Here is a 16,119-nt window from a genome sequence, read left to right as displayed (position 1 = left end):
ACTCAGTAACCCTTGTAAATTGAGTACCTACGTAGTTAAGTTTATTTATAAAATTTATTGGCCGCCCATCTTACCACGAGGTAACTCTGGGCGGTTTACAGACATACATACTGTACACATTAAAACCTAAATAAAACCAAACATTAATCGAGTATATATGTATGTATGTATGTTATTTATTTAGTTATTTATAAAATTTTTATTGGCTGCCCATCTTATCATGAGATAACTTTGGGAAAAGACATAAAAATACATACACATTAAAACCTAAATAAATTAAAACCAAAGGTTGCCTGCCTGTCTATTTTTAGATAGATAGATGATAGATAGATAGATAGATAGATAGATAGATAGATAGATAGATAGATGATAGATAGATAGATAGATAGATGATAGATAGATGATTGATAGATAGATAAATGATAAATAAATGATAGATAGATAGATAGATAGATAGATAGATAGATAGATAGATAGATAGATAGATAGATAGGCTGGGCAGCCAATAAATTACACACACATACCCTGTTTCCCCAAAAATAAGACATCCCCTAATAATAAGCCCAATCAGGCTTTTGAGCGCATGCGCTAAAATAAGCCCCCCTGAAAATAAGCCCCCCCCCCAAATATTTAAACGCATGCGCAGCCAGTCCCTGCCATTTCCTCTGGTTTCCTCCACGCGCCCCAAAATAATGAGACCTCCCCAAAAATAAGGCCAAGCACTATTTTGGGGTTCAAAAAATATAAGACAGGTGTGTGTGTGTGTGTGTGTGTGTGTGTGTGTGTGTTTATTTATTTATTTATTGGTTCGATTTATATGCCGCCCTTTTCCGGAGACTCAGGGCGGCTTACAATGCGTTAAGAAGTAGCCTTCATACTTTTGTATATACCTGCTTAGTAGGGCTTTTGCCCCCCCCCCCCCCCAAGCGGTGTTCTTTTTTTATACAAAGTCAGCTTATTGCCTTCACAAACCGGGTCCTCATTTTACCTACCTTAGAAAGGATGGAAGGCTGAGTCAACCTTGAGCCTGGTGAGATTTGAACTCGCAGTAATTGCAGGCAGCTGGTGTTACTTAACAGTGCTTTAGTCTGCTGCGCCACGAAGGCTCTTATACATATACATATACATATACATATACATATACATATACATATATATATATATATATATATATATATATATATATATATAATGGTTTACAGACATAAAAAATACATACACATTAAAACCTAAATAAATTAAAACCAAAGATTGATTGATTATTTATTTATTTATTTGCCGCTCATCATATCATGAGGTAACTCTTGAGTGGTTTACAGACATAAAAAGTACATACACTTCAAAATCTAAATAAACTAAAGCCAAAGATTAAAGTGAAGGATATGTGGGGAAGGTGAGGATGGAATTAGGGGGGGGGGGTGGAAGAGGGGGGGGAATCTGTTGTTATTCAATCAACCTCCTCCATTGTGCTATTCCCCCACTGGAGTCCCAGGCCAACTGGCAGAGGCAGGCCTTTAGGCCCTTACAAGAGGATGGGAGGGTGGGGGGGGGGCAAGCTCACATTGTGGGGGGAGCAAGATGTTCCAGAAGGCAGTAGCCACAGCAGAGAAGGCCCTGCTCCTGGACTCCGGCAGCTGGAATAATTGGGCTGACGGAACCCATAGCATGCCTTTTCTGCCAGCCCGGGTGGGATGGGCCAGTCCTAGTGGGGGGAGTTTTTGTGATTTTTTCTCCCCCAAATTTTTTAAAATATTTCTCTGCAAACTTCTGGCTTCTTTCAATGCTTCTCTTGCTTCTCAGAAGCATTGTTTCTGCATCACGTATTTGTCCTTGAATTATCAACTACGGATACCGCAGTTGCAGTCTGAAAAGGCTTTGAAAGTTCCTGAACGTACCGCACGTATTTTGAAACCTGCTTTGTCGTTCTGCAGAATTCTGCTTCCGGCTGCTGGAGTTCATCCCTGTTTGCACCTCCTTCGTATTCAGCACCATTTTTCCTGAATGAAAACCAGTAAGTGCATTTGTGGGAGATCGCAAAAAACTACAGAAGAGAGCTGGAAGGGACCTGGGAGGTCTTCTAGTCTAACCCACTGCTCAAGCTAGGAAATAATCAGGGCTGCATGCTAGTTTGGGAAATTAAGGGGAAAAAAAACCCAAAACAATCCCAGAAGGAAAACAGTTGTCAAAATTTGTGTTGATATACAAAAACCAAAATGGCTCGGGATCATTTTGAACGATAAATAAATAAAAACCAGGCCTAAAAGATAAAGAAATAGAGCATCTTATTTCCACAGTGGTACCTTGGTACAGGTAGTCCTCGACTTACAGCACTTCATTTTGTGACCGCTCCAAGTTACAACATGGCTGAAAGAAGTGACTTAAGACCATTTTTCACACTTGCAACCGCTGCAGCGTCCCCAGGGTCATGGGATCAAAATTCGGATGCTTGGCAACCGGTTCATAATTTATGAGGATCGCAGCGTCCCAGGGTCATGGGATCCCCCTTTTGCCACCTTCTGACAAGTCAGTGGGGAAGCCAGATTCAGTTAACAACTAAGGTTGTAAAATGGGGCAAAATCCACTTAACACCTGTCTCGAATCTAAATCCAGATTCTGGTAACTAATTGATACCATCTAGATCAGCTGGAAGGGACACGGTGGCTCAGCGGCTAAGACACTCAGCTTGTCGATTGAAAGGTCGGCAGTTCAGCGGTTCGAAACCCTAGTGCCACGGAACGGGGTGAACTCCCGTTACTTGTCCCAGCTCCTGCCAATTTAGCAGTTCGAAAGCACGTAAAAAATGCAAGTAGAAGAATAGGGACCACCTTTGGTGGGAAGAGAACAGTGTTCCGGGCACCTTTGGCGTTGAGTCGTGCCGGCCACATGACCACGGAGACATCTTCGGACAGCGCTGGCTCTTCGGCTTTGAAACGGAGATGAGCACTGCCCCCTAGAGTCGGGAACGACTAGCACGTATGTGCGAGGGGAACCTTTATCTTTACCTAGATCAGCTGGGATAATGAGAGATCTCTTTTTCCTTTCTGTCCGTAATCATTCAAAGATCTGGATCGGGACTCGTTACGCACGGTCACTCATGCCCTCGTCACCTCCCGCCTGGACTATTGTAATGCTCTCTACATGGGGCTCCCCTTGAGGAGCACCCGGAGGCTCCAACTGGCGCAGAGTGCGGCCGCGCGGGTGGTAATGGGAGCGTCATGGCGCTCCCATGTGACACCTCTCCTGCGCGAGCTGCACTGGCTCCCGGTGGTCTTCCGGGTGCGCTTCAAGGTTTTGGTTACCACCTTCAAAGTGCTCCATGGCTTAGGACCTGGTTATCTACGGGACCGCCTACTACCACCAATAGCCTCCCACCGGCCAGTACGCTGTCATAGAGAGGGACTCCTCTGGGTGCCGTCAGCCAAACAGTGTCGGCTGGCGACCCCTAGGGGGAGAGCCTTCTCTGTGGGGGCACCTACCGTCTGGAATGAGCTCCCCCCAGAGATACAGAGGATTCCGGATCTGCGCACCTTCCGCCGCGCTGTGAAGACTTTTTTATTCCATCAAGCGGGCTTGGCCTAATCTCCTCCCTCTTTTAATATGTAAATTTTAATCTGTTTTTAAATTATTGGGGTGTTTTAATCTGTCTGGGCCAAAATGATTTAATTTGATTTTATCTGGTTTTAAATTTTGTGTATTTATGTATTTTATTGCTTGGCTGTTCACCGCCCTGAGTCCTTCGAGAGTAGGGCGGTATACAAATCAAATAATAAATAAATAAATAAATAAATAAAATTAATTGTGAATCTTTTCAAGCATCCCTTGTCAATGCTAGCGAAATACAGTCATCCTTTTTTGAAACATTCAGGTAGTCCACGACTTACAACAGCTTATTTATTTATTTATTTATTATTTATTTATTAATTCAATTTGTATGCCGCCCCTCTCCGAAGACTCAGGGCGGCTCACAATGCATTTAAAATCATTATAAAAAACATTTAAGAATTAAAAACATTAAAACTCATTCACACCATTCATGGCCTGATCTCACCAGATCGCAAGAGCTCATTTAATGACTGTTCAAAGTTACAATGGCACTGAAAGAAGGAGCTGGTGACTATTTTTCACACTTACGACCATTGCAGCATCCCCATGGGTCGCCTGATCAAAATTGTCCTGGGGGTGTGTGTCACGTGATCGCCTTTTGTGACTTTTGACAAGCAAAGTCAGTGGGGAATCCAGTTTCACTTAACAACCATGTTGCTGACTTACCCACTGCTGTGATTCATTTAACAACTGTGGCAAGAAAGGTCGCAAAATGGGGCCAATATCACTTAACCAATGTCTCACTTAGCAACAGAACATGTTGGCCTCAATTGTGGTCGTACATCGAGGACTACCTTTACTTAATTGCTTTGAAACGGATCGAATTTGATGCTCAACGCATTTTGACACAAAAACTTTGTCCTGATACTCCTCATTTGTTTGATACTCAACGCAAAATCTAGAATTTGTCGATGTCGGCTGCCTTGTGACTCGCTATATTATTCCTTATGGGAAAAGACTTATTTGGTACTCCTTGTTTTTGATACTCATTGCATCTCCTGAAACCAATTAAGGATGAGTACCGAGAGGTATCACTGTATAAAGATTTTGTTGCAGGAATCTTATGTAGGGAGATACAATCCAGTAATAAATGTCTATGGAGATTCTCAATCATCCAGGTCATAGTTGTCGCAAAGGTGCTTTTTCAAGAGGCAACTGGACTTTCGTGGTTTTTCTTTGAAGACGTTTCGCTTCTCATCCAAGAAGCTTCTTCTGTTCTGCTTTCAGTCTTCAGCACTGAAGAAGCTTCTTGGATGAGAAGCGAAAAGTCTTCAGAGAAAAGCGACAAAATCCAGGTGCCTCTTGGAAAAGCACCTTTGCGACAATCCAGTAATAAGCATGCTATATGTAGGAAGATATAATCCCTGTGTGTTTATATAGTCCTCGACCTATGGCTGTTCATTCAGTGACAGTCTGAAGCTGGATGAATGGTAGTTATAACTAATGGTAGTTATAACTAATTATTGGACTTCCAGCTGTCCCAGCACCCCCATCGTTACATGATTGTGACCTGGGCACTTGTCAAGTGGCTCACATTTAAATCAATGGGGAAGCCATCAGAAAAGGCCAGGAGTTGCTTGGATAAGTCTTCCTCACCCATGCACCCTCTCCCAGCTCCTGTGTACTCATGCCATGCCAGCCATTCAAGCACCCCTCCATACTTTTTTTGAGCCTTGCTACACCTCTCTCGCACCCTAGTGCACCCTCCCCAGCCAACCCGTGTACCCCACTCCAGCCAGCCACAACCACTTGCCAGCTTGCTGGTGTGGGACTTGCAATTTCCTGCCGGCTTCCCCACTGACTCGGTTGTGGGAAGCTGACAGGAAGCTGCCTCCCGTAACAACTATAGGTAATCCTCAACTTACGACCACAATTAAAAATTCCCTTTTTATGACCCTGTAATCCCTTAATTCGGGCTAGAGTCAGGGTGACCGAATGGAGCTGAGCATTTACTGACCGGATGCCCTTCCTGACGCCATGTGAAGTTCACAGCAGATATTTTTTTCTTTGCGCCCTGGGAGAGAAACTGTGGTTTGGATGTTTTGGTTCTCTGCTAGTCAAGCCTCCAGAGATGAGTCCAGTCATGGCCCAGACGAATTACAGGTAACCCTCGGGTTACGACCACAATTGGTCCTAAAATTTATGTTGCTAAGTGAAACATTTGTTAAGTGAGTTTTGCTCCATTTTACGACTTTTCTTGCCAAATTGTTAAGTGGATTATTGCAGTTGTTAAGTTAGTAAGACAGTTGTTAAGTGAATCTGGCTTCCCCATTGAGTTTGCTGGTCAGAAGGTCACAAAAAATGATCGTGTGACCCCCGGGACATTGCAACCGTCATAAATACAAACCAGTTGCCAAACGTCTGAATTTTTTAAAAAAAATTTGATTTATATGCCGCCCTTCTCTGGAGACTCAGGGCGGCTTACAATGCGCTAAGCAATAGCCTTCATCCTTTTGTATATTTATACAAAGTCAGCTTATTGCCCCCACAAACTGGGTCCTCAATTTACCTACCTTAGAAAGGATGGAAGGCTGAGTCAACCTTGAGCCTTGGCGAGATTCGAACCTGCAGTAATTGTAGGCATCTGGTCTTAATAACCAGCTTAATAACAGGGTGCCTTAGACCACTGTACTACCAAGGCTCTTAGTACTGTACTACCACTGTACTACCAAGGCTCAATTTTGATCATGTGACAATGCTGCAATGGTCATATAAGTGTGAAAAATGGCCCTTTTTGGTGCCGTTGTAACTTTGAACGGTCACTAAATGAACTGTTGTAAATCGAGGACTTCCCACGCAAGACAATGCTTGTTAATCCTGCTTCATTTCTCTAAGCCTACACTTTGAGCAATGTTTTTCAACTTTGGCCCCATTAAGATTGGTGGACTTCAACTCCCAGAATTCCCCAGGCAGCCATGCTGCCTGGGGAATTCTGGGAGTTGAAGTCCACCCATGCTATTGCTATTGCTATTCTGGGAGTTGAAGTCCACCCATGCTATTGCAACCTTCCCAAAGAGACCTGTTCAGCAGATCCCAATTTATCTTTCGGGTAAACTGCTGAAAACAGTTGATAATCCAGCTAGCCGACACAAGACCAGCAACAGAACAGCTTCTCGTGTCTTTTGAACTCGGCACCGCTTGAAAAGAGTTTGCAAACGGTGCTTTTCCATCTAGGTCTGGGCATTGGGAGGCAGAGACGAAAGAACTGCTTCAGTGCGGCAGCCTCAGCTCTATTTGCAGCTGGAGGGCTGCAGCGGACACCGCCTATGCTTGGAACAGAGCGTATAGGTCGTTTTTTCTCCAAGAGTATTACTGTAAATCCTACTTTCTGAACCCTCTTGGGGGATTGATAAGAGAGGTTCCTCTTCTACTTACTCCTACTACTTCTGTTTGCTGTGTATTGAGTAGCAGATGGTGGATGAAGGTTATTGATTAGGATTCAATCCTCCCTTTTCTCTCCGTGGCTGTTCTCACCCGGCTTTGCTCAACGCCAGCCGTGGGGCTTAACGTAACCTCGGGTTCCTTTGGCGCAGGTCGAGGATTCGGAACTCTGCACTACAGGCAGTCCTTGACTTACGACCGCAATTGAGTGAGCCCACGTTTCTGTGGACGAGAGAGACATTCGTTAAAAGTTCTGTTGCTAAGTGGGACATTTGTTAATAGCAATAGCACTTAGATTTATACACCACTTCACAGTGCTTTACAGCCTTCTCTAAGCGGTTTACAGCAGGGGTCACCAACCTTTTGGACCTCAGGGACCACTAAATTCATAATTTTAAATCCCGCGGACCACTAATGTGATCTGCCTAATGACCGGCTGGGTGGGCGTGGCAAGGTGGTCATGTGACTGGCTGGGTGTGGCCAACTCGATGTCACTCACGTCAAGGGGCGCCTTGCCAGGCTCTACTCGCTGCTCCTTGCCTCCCCGCCCGGGCTCCTTAGGGCCCCAACAGGAAGCAGTTGTTGGAGCTAAGCAGCCACCACAAGAAAGAGCTGGCAAAACAGCTCAGTTCAAATTGGATCTGGCTGAGAAGGAGGCTCAGCAGAAGTCCCTCACTGAGGACTACGAGCATAGGCTTTTGAAGCAGAGGGAAGACCTGTGGGAGTGCAAGGCCAGGTACAGGTGCCTGGAGGCTCAGTGGGCTGAGATGGTCAGCCGGTTTCAGGCCATGATGCAGTCCAATTGGAACGAGGCCCTCCAGCCAATGGTGGGATTCAGCTGGTTCACACAGGTTCGGTAGAACCGGTAGCTAACTTTTTGTGCAGTTTGGTGAACTGGCTGAATAGCGTGCCTCGCCATGCCTGGCCCCGCCTCGCTTCACCCCTCCCCACCCAGCCACTCTTTGCCTCACCGCCCACCTGCTCGCCTGGCCACCTGGCCACTCGCCCGGCTGGGTGGCGGGACGAGTAGCTGGGCGTGACAAGGAATGGCTGGGAGGGGAGGAGAGAGGCGGGGTCGGGCCAGGCATGGCGAGGAGAGGCTGGGCGAAATGAGGTGCCCCTCAATGTGAATGATGTCAAGTTGGCCACACCCACCCAGTCACATGACCACCCAGCCACGTCTACCCAGCCGATCATTAGGGCAGAGAACCGGTTGTTAAATTATCTGAATCCCACTACTGTCTCCGGCTCTTCGCCACCAGTGGCACTTCCCTCCAGCCTTTGCCCAAAGCCCTGGCACCAGGAGGCCGAAGCAGATCCCAAGTCAGAATTTCTGCCCCCCTCTGACCCACACAAGAAGACCCTGAAGGGGGAGACTCTCTGCAGCAACACAAACGTTCATTGCACGTATCCAGCCCATGGGCCAAGGTTTGAGGACCCCTGATTTAGTGCAATATAAAAAATGCAAATAATTTTTCTGCGGACCACCAAAATTTTGTTGGTGACCGCTGGTTTACAGAGTCAGCCTATTGCTCCCAACAATCCGGGTCCTCATTTTACCGACCTCGGAAGGATGGAAGGCTGAGTCAACCTTGAGCCTGGTGAGACTCGGACTGCGAAACTGCAGGCATCTGGGAGTCAGCTGACGTAGCCTACAGTACTGCATTCTAACCACTGTGCCACTACGGCTCAGTTAAGTGAGTTTTGCACCCCTTTTATGACCTTTATTGCCACCGTTGTTAAGTGAATCACTGCAGTGGATAATTTATTTATTTATTTATTAGTCTCATGTCTATGCCGCCCAACTCCCTAGGGACTCTGGGCGGCTTACAGCAAAAAAACGATGCGAACAATATCCCGTAAAAAATTATTTAAAAGAACATTAAAAACCCATACACTCCATTCCATGTCCGGGTCTAGCAAGATCGCTGTAGCGAGATCAACGGCCCCAGGCCTGCCGGAAAAGCCAGGTCTTCACTGCTTTTCGAAAGGCCAATAGGGTGGGGGCGGTCCGGACCTCAGGTGGTAATTGGTTCCAGAGAGCCGGGGCACCCACAGAGAAGGCCCTCCCCTGCGGGCCCGCCAACCAACATTGTTTAGCTGATGGGACCTGGAGGAGACCAACTCTGTGGGATCTTACCGGTCGATGGGAGCTATGCAGTAGAAGGCGGTCTCGAAGATAGCCTGGCCCTGAGCCATGTAGGGCTTTAAAGGTAATAACCAACAACTTGAATTGCGTCCGGAGACCGATAGGGAGCCAGTGCAGCTCACGGAGAATTGGTGTAATATGGGTGTATCTAGGTGCACCCACAATAGCTCGCGCGGCTGCATTCTGGACCAACTGTAGTCTCCAAACACTCTTCAAGGGTAGCCTCATGTAGAGCGCGTTGCAATAATCCAACTGTGAGGTGACAAGGGCATGAGTGACTGTGAGGAGAGCCTCCTGATCCAAGTAGGGTTGTAATTGGTGCACCAGATGAACCTGTGCAAAGGTCCCCCTAGCCACAGCTTGTTCTGTCCCTGTCCCACACACGCATCCCCACAGACGGCCCGGAGTTAATAAGCCACATGACAAAGTCTTTGAAGATAAAGCTGGCAGCAACCCAGTGGCTACCTGCCAATTCAGACTTTACTCACACAAAACAGATTAGACTGCAAGCATTCCGATAAAGCAGGCAAAGTTTCAGCAATACAAGGATTAGTCCAAATGCAGTCCGACAAGGCAGGCAGAAGTCCAGTAACGCAGAGATCATGGATTATTTCTAGTTTTTGCTCATCACAAACTGAACCGGCCACCACACCCACATTTATACCCTGTGGGGTGTGGTCCAGTGACTCAGCTAATCTCTGGCACACCTTCCCTTCTGCTGCGCACGCTTCTCCCTGCGCCACTGTCGAGGATCCAGCCAGCACTTATCTCCTTTGTCGCTGTCCACCTGTGGCTGCGGGGACGTGCTTGGCTCTGGGCCTATCTCTTGGCCTTCGGTGTCCTCCGGAGGCATTGCCAGAGAGGAGGGTCCTGGAGAGGGAGGCCTTGCCAACTCCTCTCCCTCACTCTCAGAGTCTGCATCTGTCGATAGCCCAGGCTCAGGCAACGGAGCCACAACACTGCTGTCAGATGTTGTTCCAATCTTAGCTGTGAGTCTAGGAGGACACCCAGATTGTGAGCCCGTTCTGAGGGGGACAAGTTAGTAACCCGGTTGTTAAGTGGGTTCCCGTTGATTTTGCTTCTCAAAAGGTTGCAAAATGGGGACCATGTGACCTCGGGACACAGCAACAGTCATAAGTATGAACCAGTTACCAAGCATCTGACTTTTCATCACACGGCCATGGGGATGCCGCAAAGGTCGTAAGTGTGAACAATGGCCATAAGTCACTTTTTTCAGTGCCGTTGTAACTTTGGACAGTCATTAAGCGACCTGCTTGTAAATCGAGGAGCACCTATAGGGCAATCCTCAATTTACAACCATTTGTTTAGCCGTCATTCGAAGTTACAACGGGACTGAAAAAGGTGACTTACAATCAGTCTTTGCACTTAACAACCCAAGTTCAGGCGATCAAAATCCGGGTGCTTGGAAACCAGCATGCCAGATAAAACACAGACAATCCTCAGTTTATGACCCACAATTGAGCCCAACAGTGTCTGTTTTATAAGCAAGAGGGTTATAGTGTGAATTTTGTTCCCTATCGCAACCTTTCATGCCACAGTCGTTAAGTGAATCCCTGCAGTTGTTAAATTAGTAACACGGTTGTTAAGTGAATCTGGCTTCCCCATTGACTTTTCTTGCCAGAAGGTTGCCAAAAGGGGATGACGTGACTCCAGACACTGTAACCGTCATAAATATGAACCAGTTGCCAAGTGTCCGAATTTTGATCACATGACCATGGGGATGCGATATTGGTCATGAGCATGAAAAACAGTCATAAGTCACTTTTTTTTAGTGCTGTTTTAACTTTTGACGGTCACTAAACGAATGGTTGTAAGACGAGGATTATTTGTAGGAGAACATAATATATAACAATCATCCCACTGGTGAAATCTAAAATTTGTTACTACTGGTTCTGTGGGCGTGGCTTGGTGGTGGTGGATAATGTGACTGGGTAGGCGTGGCCAATTTTTTTTAAAAAAAAACTTTTAAAACCATTTTTTCTACAACCTCTTCAGTGAAGAGATTGTAAAAAAAAAATCCTTTCAAAAGCCTCTGACGATCCCAGCTGAGTTGCCTGATCAGCAGAGGCTTTTTTTTGTTTTACTTTTAAAAGCAATTTTTCGGCCGAAGAGGTTGTAGAAAAAATGCTTTTAAAAGTTAAAAAAAAAGCCTCTGATGATTATGTGGCTCAGCTGGGCATGGGGGGGCAGGGATTTTTGTTACCGGTTCTCCGAACCACCCGCCTCCATCGCTACTGGATCGGGCGATCCAGTCCGAACTGGGAGCATTTCACCCCTGCCTCATCCTCATTTTAGCTATTGCCTATCCACTGCAGGATGAAGGCCTCTTCTTCATACTTCCAACCAATACGGTCCTGAGCTTTCTTTTGCCAATTGGGCCCCCAATACAGTTAGTCCTTGACTTATGACCACAACTGAGCCCAGAATTCATGTTGCTAAGTGAGACATTTGTTAAGTGAGTTTTGCCCCATTTTACGACTCTTCTTGTCTTGGCAGCTTTGTTAAGTGAATCACTGCAGTTGTTAAATAAGTAACAATTTCCCCCTTGACTTCGCTTGTCGGAAGGTCGCAAAAGGGATCACATGACACACACCCCATCCCCACCCCCACCCCACCCCGGGACACTGCAAACCGTCACAAATGTGAACCAGTTGTCAAGCATCTGAATGCAAATCACGTGACCATGGGGGACGCTGCAGTGTGAAAAGGGCTCCTAAGTCACTTTTTTCGGTGCCGTTGTAACTTCGAACAGTCACTGAACGAATTGTTGTAAGTCGAGGACTACCTGTTTTTTGCTGACGTCAAGAAGGTTAAAAACATTTAAGAAGTAAAACGCGAAAACCAGTGGTGGGTTTCAAAAATTTTTTACTACCGGTTCTCTGGGTGTGGCTTGGTGGGTAGGACAGGGCATGGCTTGGTGGGCGTGGCAGGGGAAGAATACTGTAAAATCTCCATTCTCACCCCACTCCCGGGGAAGGATACTGCATGGACAGGATCTTGGGACGGCTGAACGCAACCACATGTTTATTGGACCCGTGTCCCTCCTGGTTGGTGCTGGCTTCCCGGGAGGTTACACGAGGCTGGCTCCAGGGGATTATTAACGCTTCTTTGAGCGAGGGTGTCCTGCCGGCCGCCTTGAAAGAGGCGGTGGTGAGGCCTCTCCTCAAGAAGCCATCCCTGGATCCGGCTATTTTGGCTAACTATCGTCCAGTCTCCAACCTTCGCTTTATTGCGAAGGTTGTTGAGAGTGTGGTGGCGCGACAGCTTCCCCAGTACCTGGATGAAGCTGTCTATCTGGATCCGCTCCAGTCCGGCTTCAGACCTGGGTACAGCACGGAAACGGCATTGGTCGCGTTGGTGGATGATCTCTGGAGGGCCCGGGATAGGGGTTATTCCTCTATCCTGGTCCTATTAGACCTCTCAGCGGCTTTTGATACCATCGACCATGGTATCATGTTGCGCCGGCTGGAGGGACTGGGAGTGGGGGGCACTGTTTTGCGGTGGTTCTCCTCCTATCTCTCCGACCGGTCGCAATCTGTGTTGACAGGGGGGCAGCGGTCGACCCCAAGGCGCCTTGTTTGTGGGGTGCCGCAAGGGTCGGTCCTCTCGCCCCTCCTGTTCAACATTTATGTGAAGCCGCTGGGTGAGATCATCCGTGGTTTTGGGGTGGAGTTCCATCAGTACGCTGATGACACTCAGCTGTACATTTCCACCCCAGACCATCCCAATGATGCCTTGGAAGTGATGTCCCAGTGCCTGGAGGCCGTGCGGGTCTGGATGGGGAGAAACAGGCTTCGACTCAACCCTTCCAAGACCGAGTGGCTGTGGCTGCCGGCGTCCCGGTATAGCCAGCTGACGCCATCGCTGGTTATTGGGGGCGAATCATTGGCCCCCACAGAGAGGGCCCGCAACTTGGGTGTCCTCCTGGATGCGCGGCTGTCCTTAGAAGGGCATATGACAGCCGTGGCCAGGAGGGCTTTTTGTCAGGTTCGCCTGATACGCCAGTTGCGTCCCTTTCTGGACCGGGACTCCCTACGCACGGTCACTCAAGCACTCGTCACTTCTCGTCTGGACTATTGTAACGCTCTCTACATGGGGCTCCCCTTGGGGTGCACCCGGAGGCTCCAACTGGTGCAGAATGCGGCTGCGCGGGGGATTATGGGAGCGACGGGGCGCTCCCATGTGACTCCTCTCCTGCGCGAGCTGCATTGGCTTCCGGTGGACTTCCGGGTGCGCTTCAAGGTGTTGGTGATTACCTTTAAAGCGCTCCATGGCTTAGGGCCAGGGTACTTACGGGACCGCCTTCTGCCACCAATAGCCTCCCACCGGCCGGTTCGCTCCCACAGAGAGGGCCTCCTCAGGGTGCCGTCGGCCAGACAATGCCGGCTGACGACCCCCAGGAGGAGAGCCTTCTCTGTGGTGGCACCTACCCTATGGAACAATCTACCCCCAGAGATACGAGTGATCTCCGACCTCCGGATTTTTCGTCGGGCCCTAAAAACTCATTTTTTTCAACTAGCCGGTCTGTCCTGATTTTAGGGTTAGTTTTAAAATTTTTAAAATTTTAATATTTATTTTAATTGACAAGTTTTAAATTACGAGCCAAATTTATAAATTATCTTAATTCTATTTTAATTGTGATGTTTGTATAGATGTTTTTTATCTGGCTGTTCACCGCCCTGAGTCCGAAAGGAGAAGGGCGGTATAGAAATGCGAATAAATAAATAAATAAATAAATAAAATACCCATTTCCTCCTAATCAGCTGGGACTTGGGAAGCAGAGAATAGAGGGGGGCGGGGCCAGTCAGAACTTTTACTACCGGTTCTGTGGGTGTGGCTTGGTGGGTGTGGCATGGCTTGGTGGGCGTGGCTTGGTGGGTCTGGCATTCTCACCCCACTCCCGGGGAAGGATACTGCAAAATCCTTGGTAGCCTTGGTAGTACAGTGGTTTAATGCACCCTGTAATTAACACAGCTGCCTGCAATTCCTGCAGGTTCGAATCTCACCAGGCTCAAGCTTGACTCAGCCTTCCATCCTTTCAAAGGTAGGTAAAATGAGGACCCAGATTGTGGGGGCAATAAGCTGACTTTGTATAAATATACAAAAGGATGAAGGCTATTGCTTAACGCATTGTAAGCCGCCCTGAGTCTCTGGAGAAGGGCGGCATATAAATTAAAGCCAAAAAAAACGAAAAAAATACCCATTTCCTCCCAATCAGCTGGGACTCGGGAGGCAGAGAATAGATGGGGGCAAGGCCAGTCAGAATTTTTACTACCAGTTCTCTGAACTACTCAAAATTTCCGCTACCAGTTCTTCAGAACCGGCTGAAACCCACCTCTGATGAAAACCCACAGAGAGCGTAGATCAAACAGGTTCTTCCTGCACTTCCCCCGGCTGCGTTGGGAATCCCGGCCGGCTCGAGGAGAGAGAGAGAGAAAGAGAGCTAAACACATTTTCATAAATCGATCCGCCCTGGTTTTAGGGTCCTGTCTCTTCGGGCTTGGAACCCCGAACACAGGAGCAGTTTCTCCAGCCGTGGGGATGCAGCAGCCTTCCTGCAGGGGTCCCCACATGCTCTCAGCCGCTCTGCAGGATGTAAGCCTTGGCGCCCTGCCTGGCCTTTTGTGGCTCAGCCCGTCCCATAGCAGCGCGCGGCCGTCCTTTTACTGGAAAGATGAGGCATCCGAACCGGGGACGTTCCCACCAGCCAGGCTGGGAGAGTAAAAGCAAAACTTAAGGTGGTGCCATGTGTCAAGCTTTGTGGGCAGAGGTTTCGGCCGAGCAGACTCACTCTTTCGACCGAGAGGATTTTAAAGGGTGGAAAGCCGGCGTCAGTGTCCTCCTCCTTATCGTGGCTTCAGCCCCCCCTCCCCCGCCCGCTCTCCAGGATGTGAACTGGCGACTGCTTATCCTGCTTTGCGTAAACCGAGGGGGCGGCTTTGTGTGCGTGCGTCTCTCCCTTATTGAAGGAGGACTCTTCAGGTGGCTGGTCCTCACCGTTGCCTGGAGGCGGAACTCATGAGTGTGTGCTTAGGCGACGGATGTGTGGGCAGGAGATCTAAAAAGAATTTATTTATTTATTTATTTTTCAATTCATACACCACCCTTCTCCCTGAGGACTCAGGGCGGTGCACAGCCAGAATTAAAAACATGAAATACAAATATTAAAAACAATTAAAATCTATATAAATTTGGCCCAAAATTTAGAAAACCACAAACCAATTAAACATTTAAAAATTTTAAAAAATTTCTTCCTAAGCCAGCCCGGCTTGCTGGAAAAAGTAGGTTTTAAGGGCATGGCGGAAGGCACTGAGGTCTTGGATTCTCCTTATCTCTGGGGGGAGCTCATTCCAGATAGTAGGTGCCCCCACAGAGAAGGCTCTCCCCCTGGGGGTCACCAGCCTACACTGTCTGGCTGATGGCACCCTGAGGAGGCCCTCTCTGTGGGAGCGTATTGGTCAGTGGGAGGTCGTTGGTAGCAGCAGGCGGTCTCGAAGATAGCTAGGCCCGATGCCATGGAGTGCTTTAAATGGCCAACACAATGAACCTTAACACAGATCTTGTGGATCTAATGAAGCCCAGGCCACTTCTCTGACCCCCCCGCAACCAGATTTAATATTGAATTTATTTATTTATTTATTTATTAGTTCGATTTATATGCCGCCCTTCTCCGGAGACTCAGGGTGGCTTACAATGCGTTAAGCAATAGCCTTTCATACTTTTGTATATACCTGCTTAGTAGGGCTTTCGGGCCCCCCCTAAACAGTGTTCTTTTTTATACAAAGTCAGCTTATTGCCCCCACAAACCGGGTCCTCAATTTACCTACCTCAGAAGGATGGAAGGCTGAGTCAACCTTGAGCCAGGTGAGATTCGAACTTGCAGTAATTGCAGGCAGCTGGCAACTAAGTGCTACTTTGACAGCACTTAGTCCACTGCGCCACCAAGGCTCTAATCTTGAAGACTT

General features: G+C 47.8%; 1 protein-coding gene across 2 annotated transcripts in view; it reads left to right on the top strand.

Annotated features, from left to right (window-relative positions):
- The window catches only part of SBNO2 (strawberry notch homolog 2), a 162,178-nt gene that overhangs the window by 49,932 nt on the left and 96,127 nt on the right, over positions 1-16,119 (top strand). For both annotated transcript variants that reach the window (XM_087873738.1, XM_087873691.1), the window contains exon 3: positions 1,932-2,011. In XM_087873738.1, the coding sequence (XP_087729864.1) occupies positions 1,932-2,011 (80 nt within the window). The remainder of the gene's footprint in view (positions 1-1,931; positions 2,012-16,119) is intronic.

Source organism: Pantherophis guttatus, chromosome 1, assembly GCF_059756535.1.
Source record: "Pantherophis guttatus breed Tessera chromosome 1, ASM5975653v1, whole genome shotgun sequence".
NCBI lineage: Eukaryota > Metazoa > Chordata > Lepidosauria > Squamata > Colubridae > Pantherophis > Pantherophis guttatus.
Note: the sequence above shows the minus strand (reverse complement) of the source record. Positions and strands in the feature narration are given on the sequence as shown.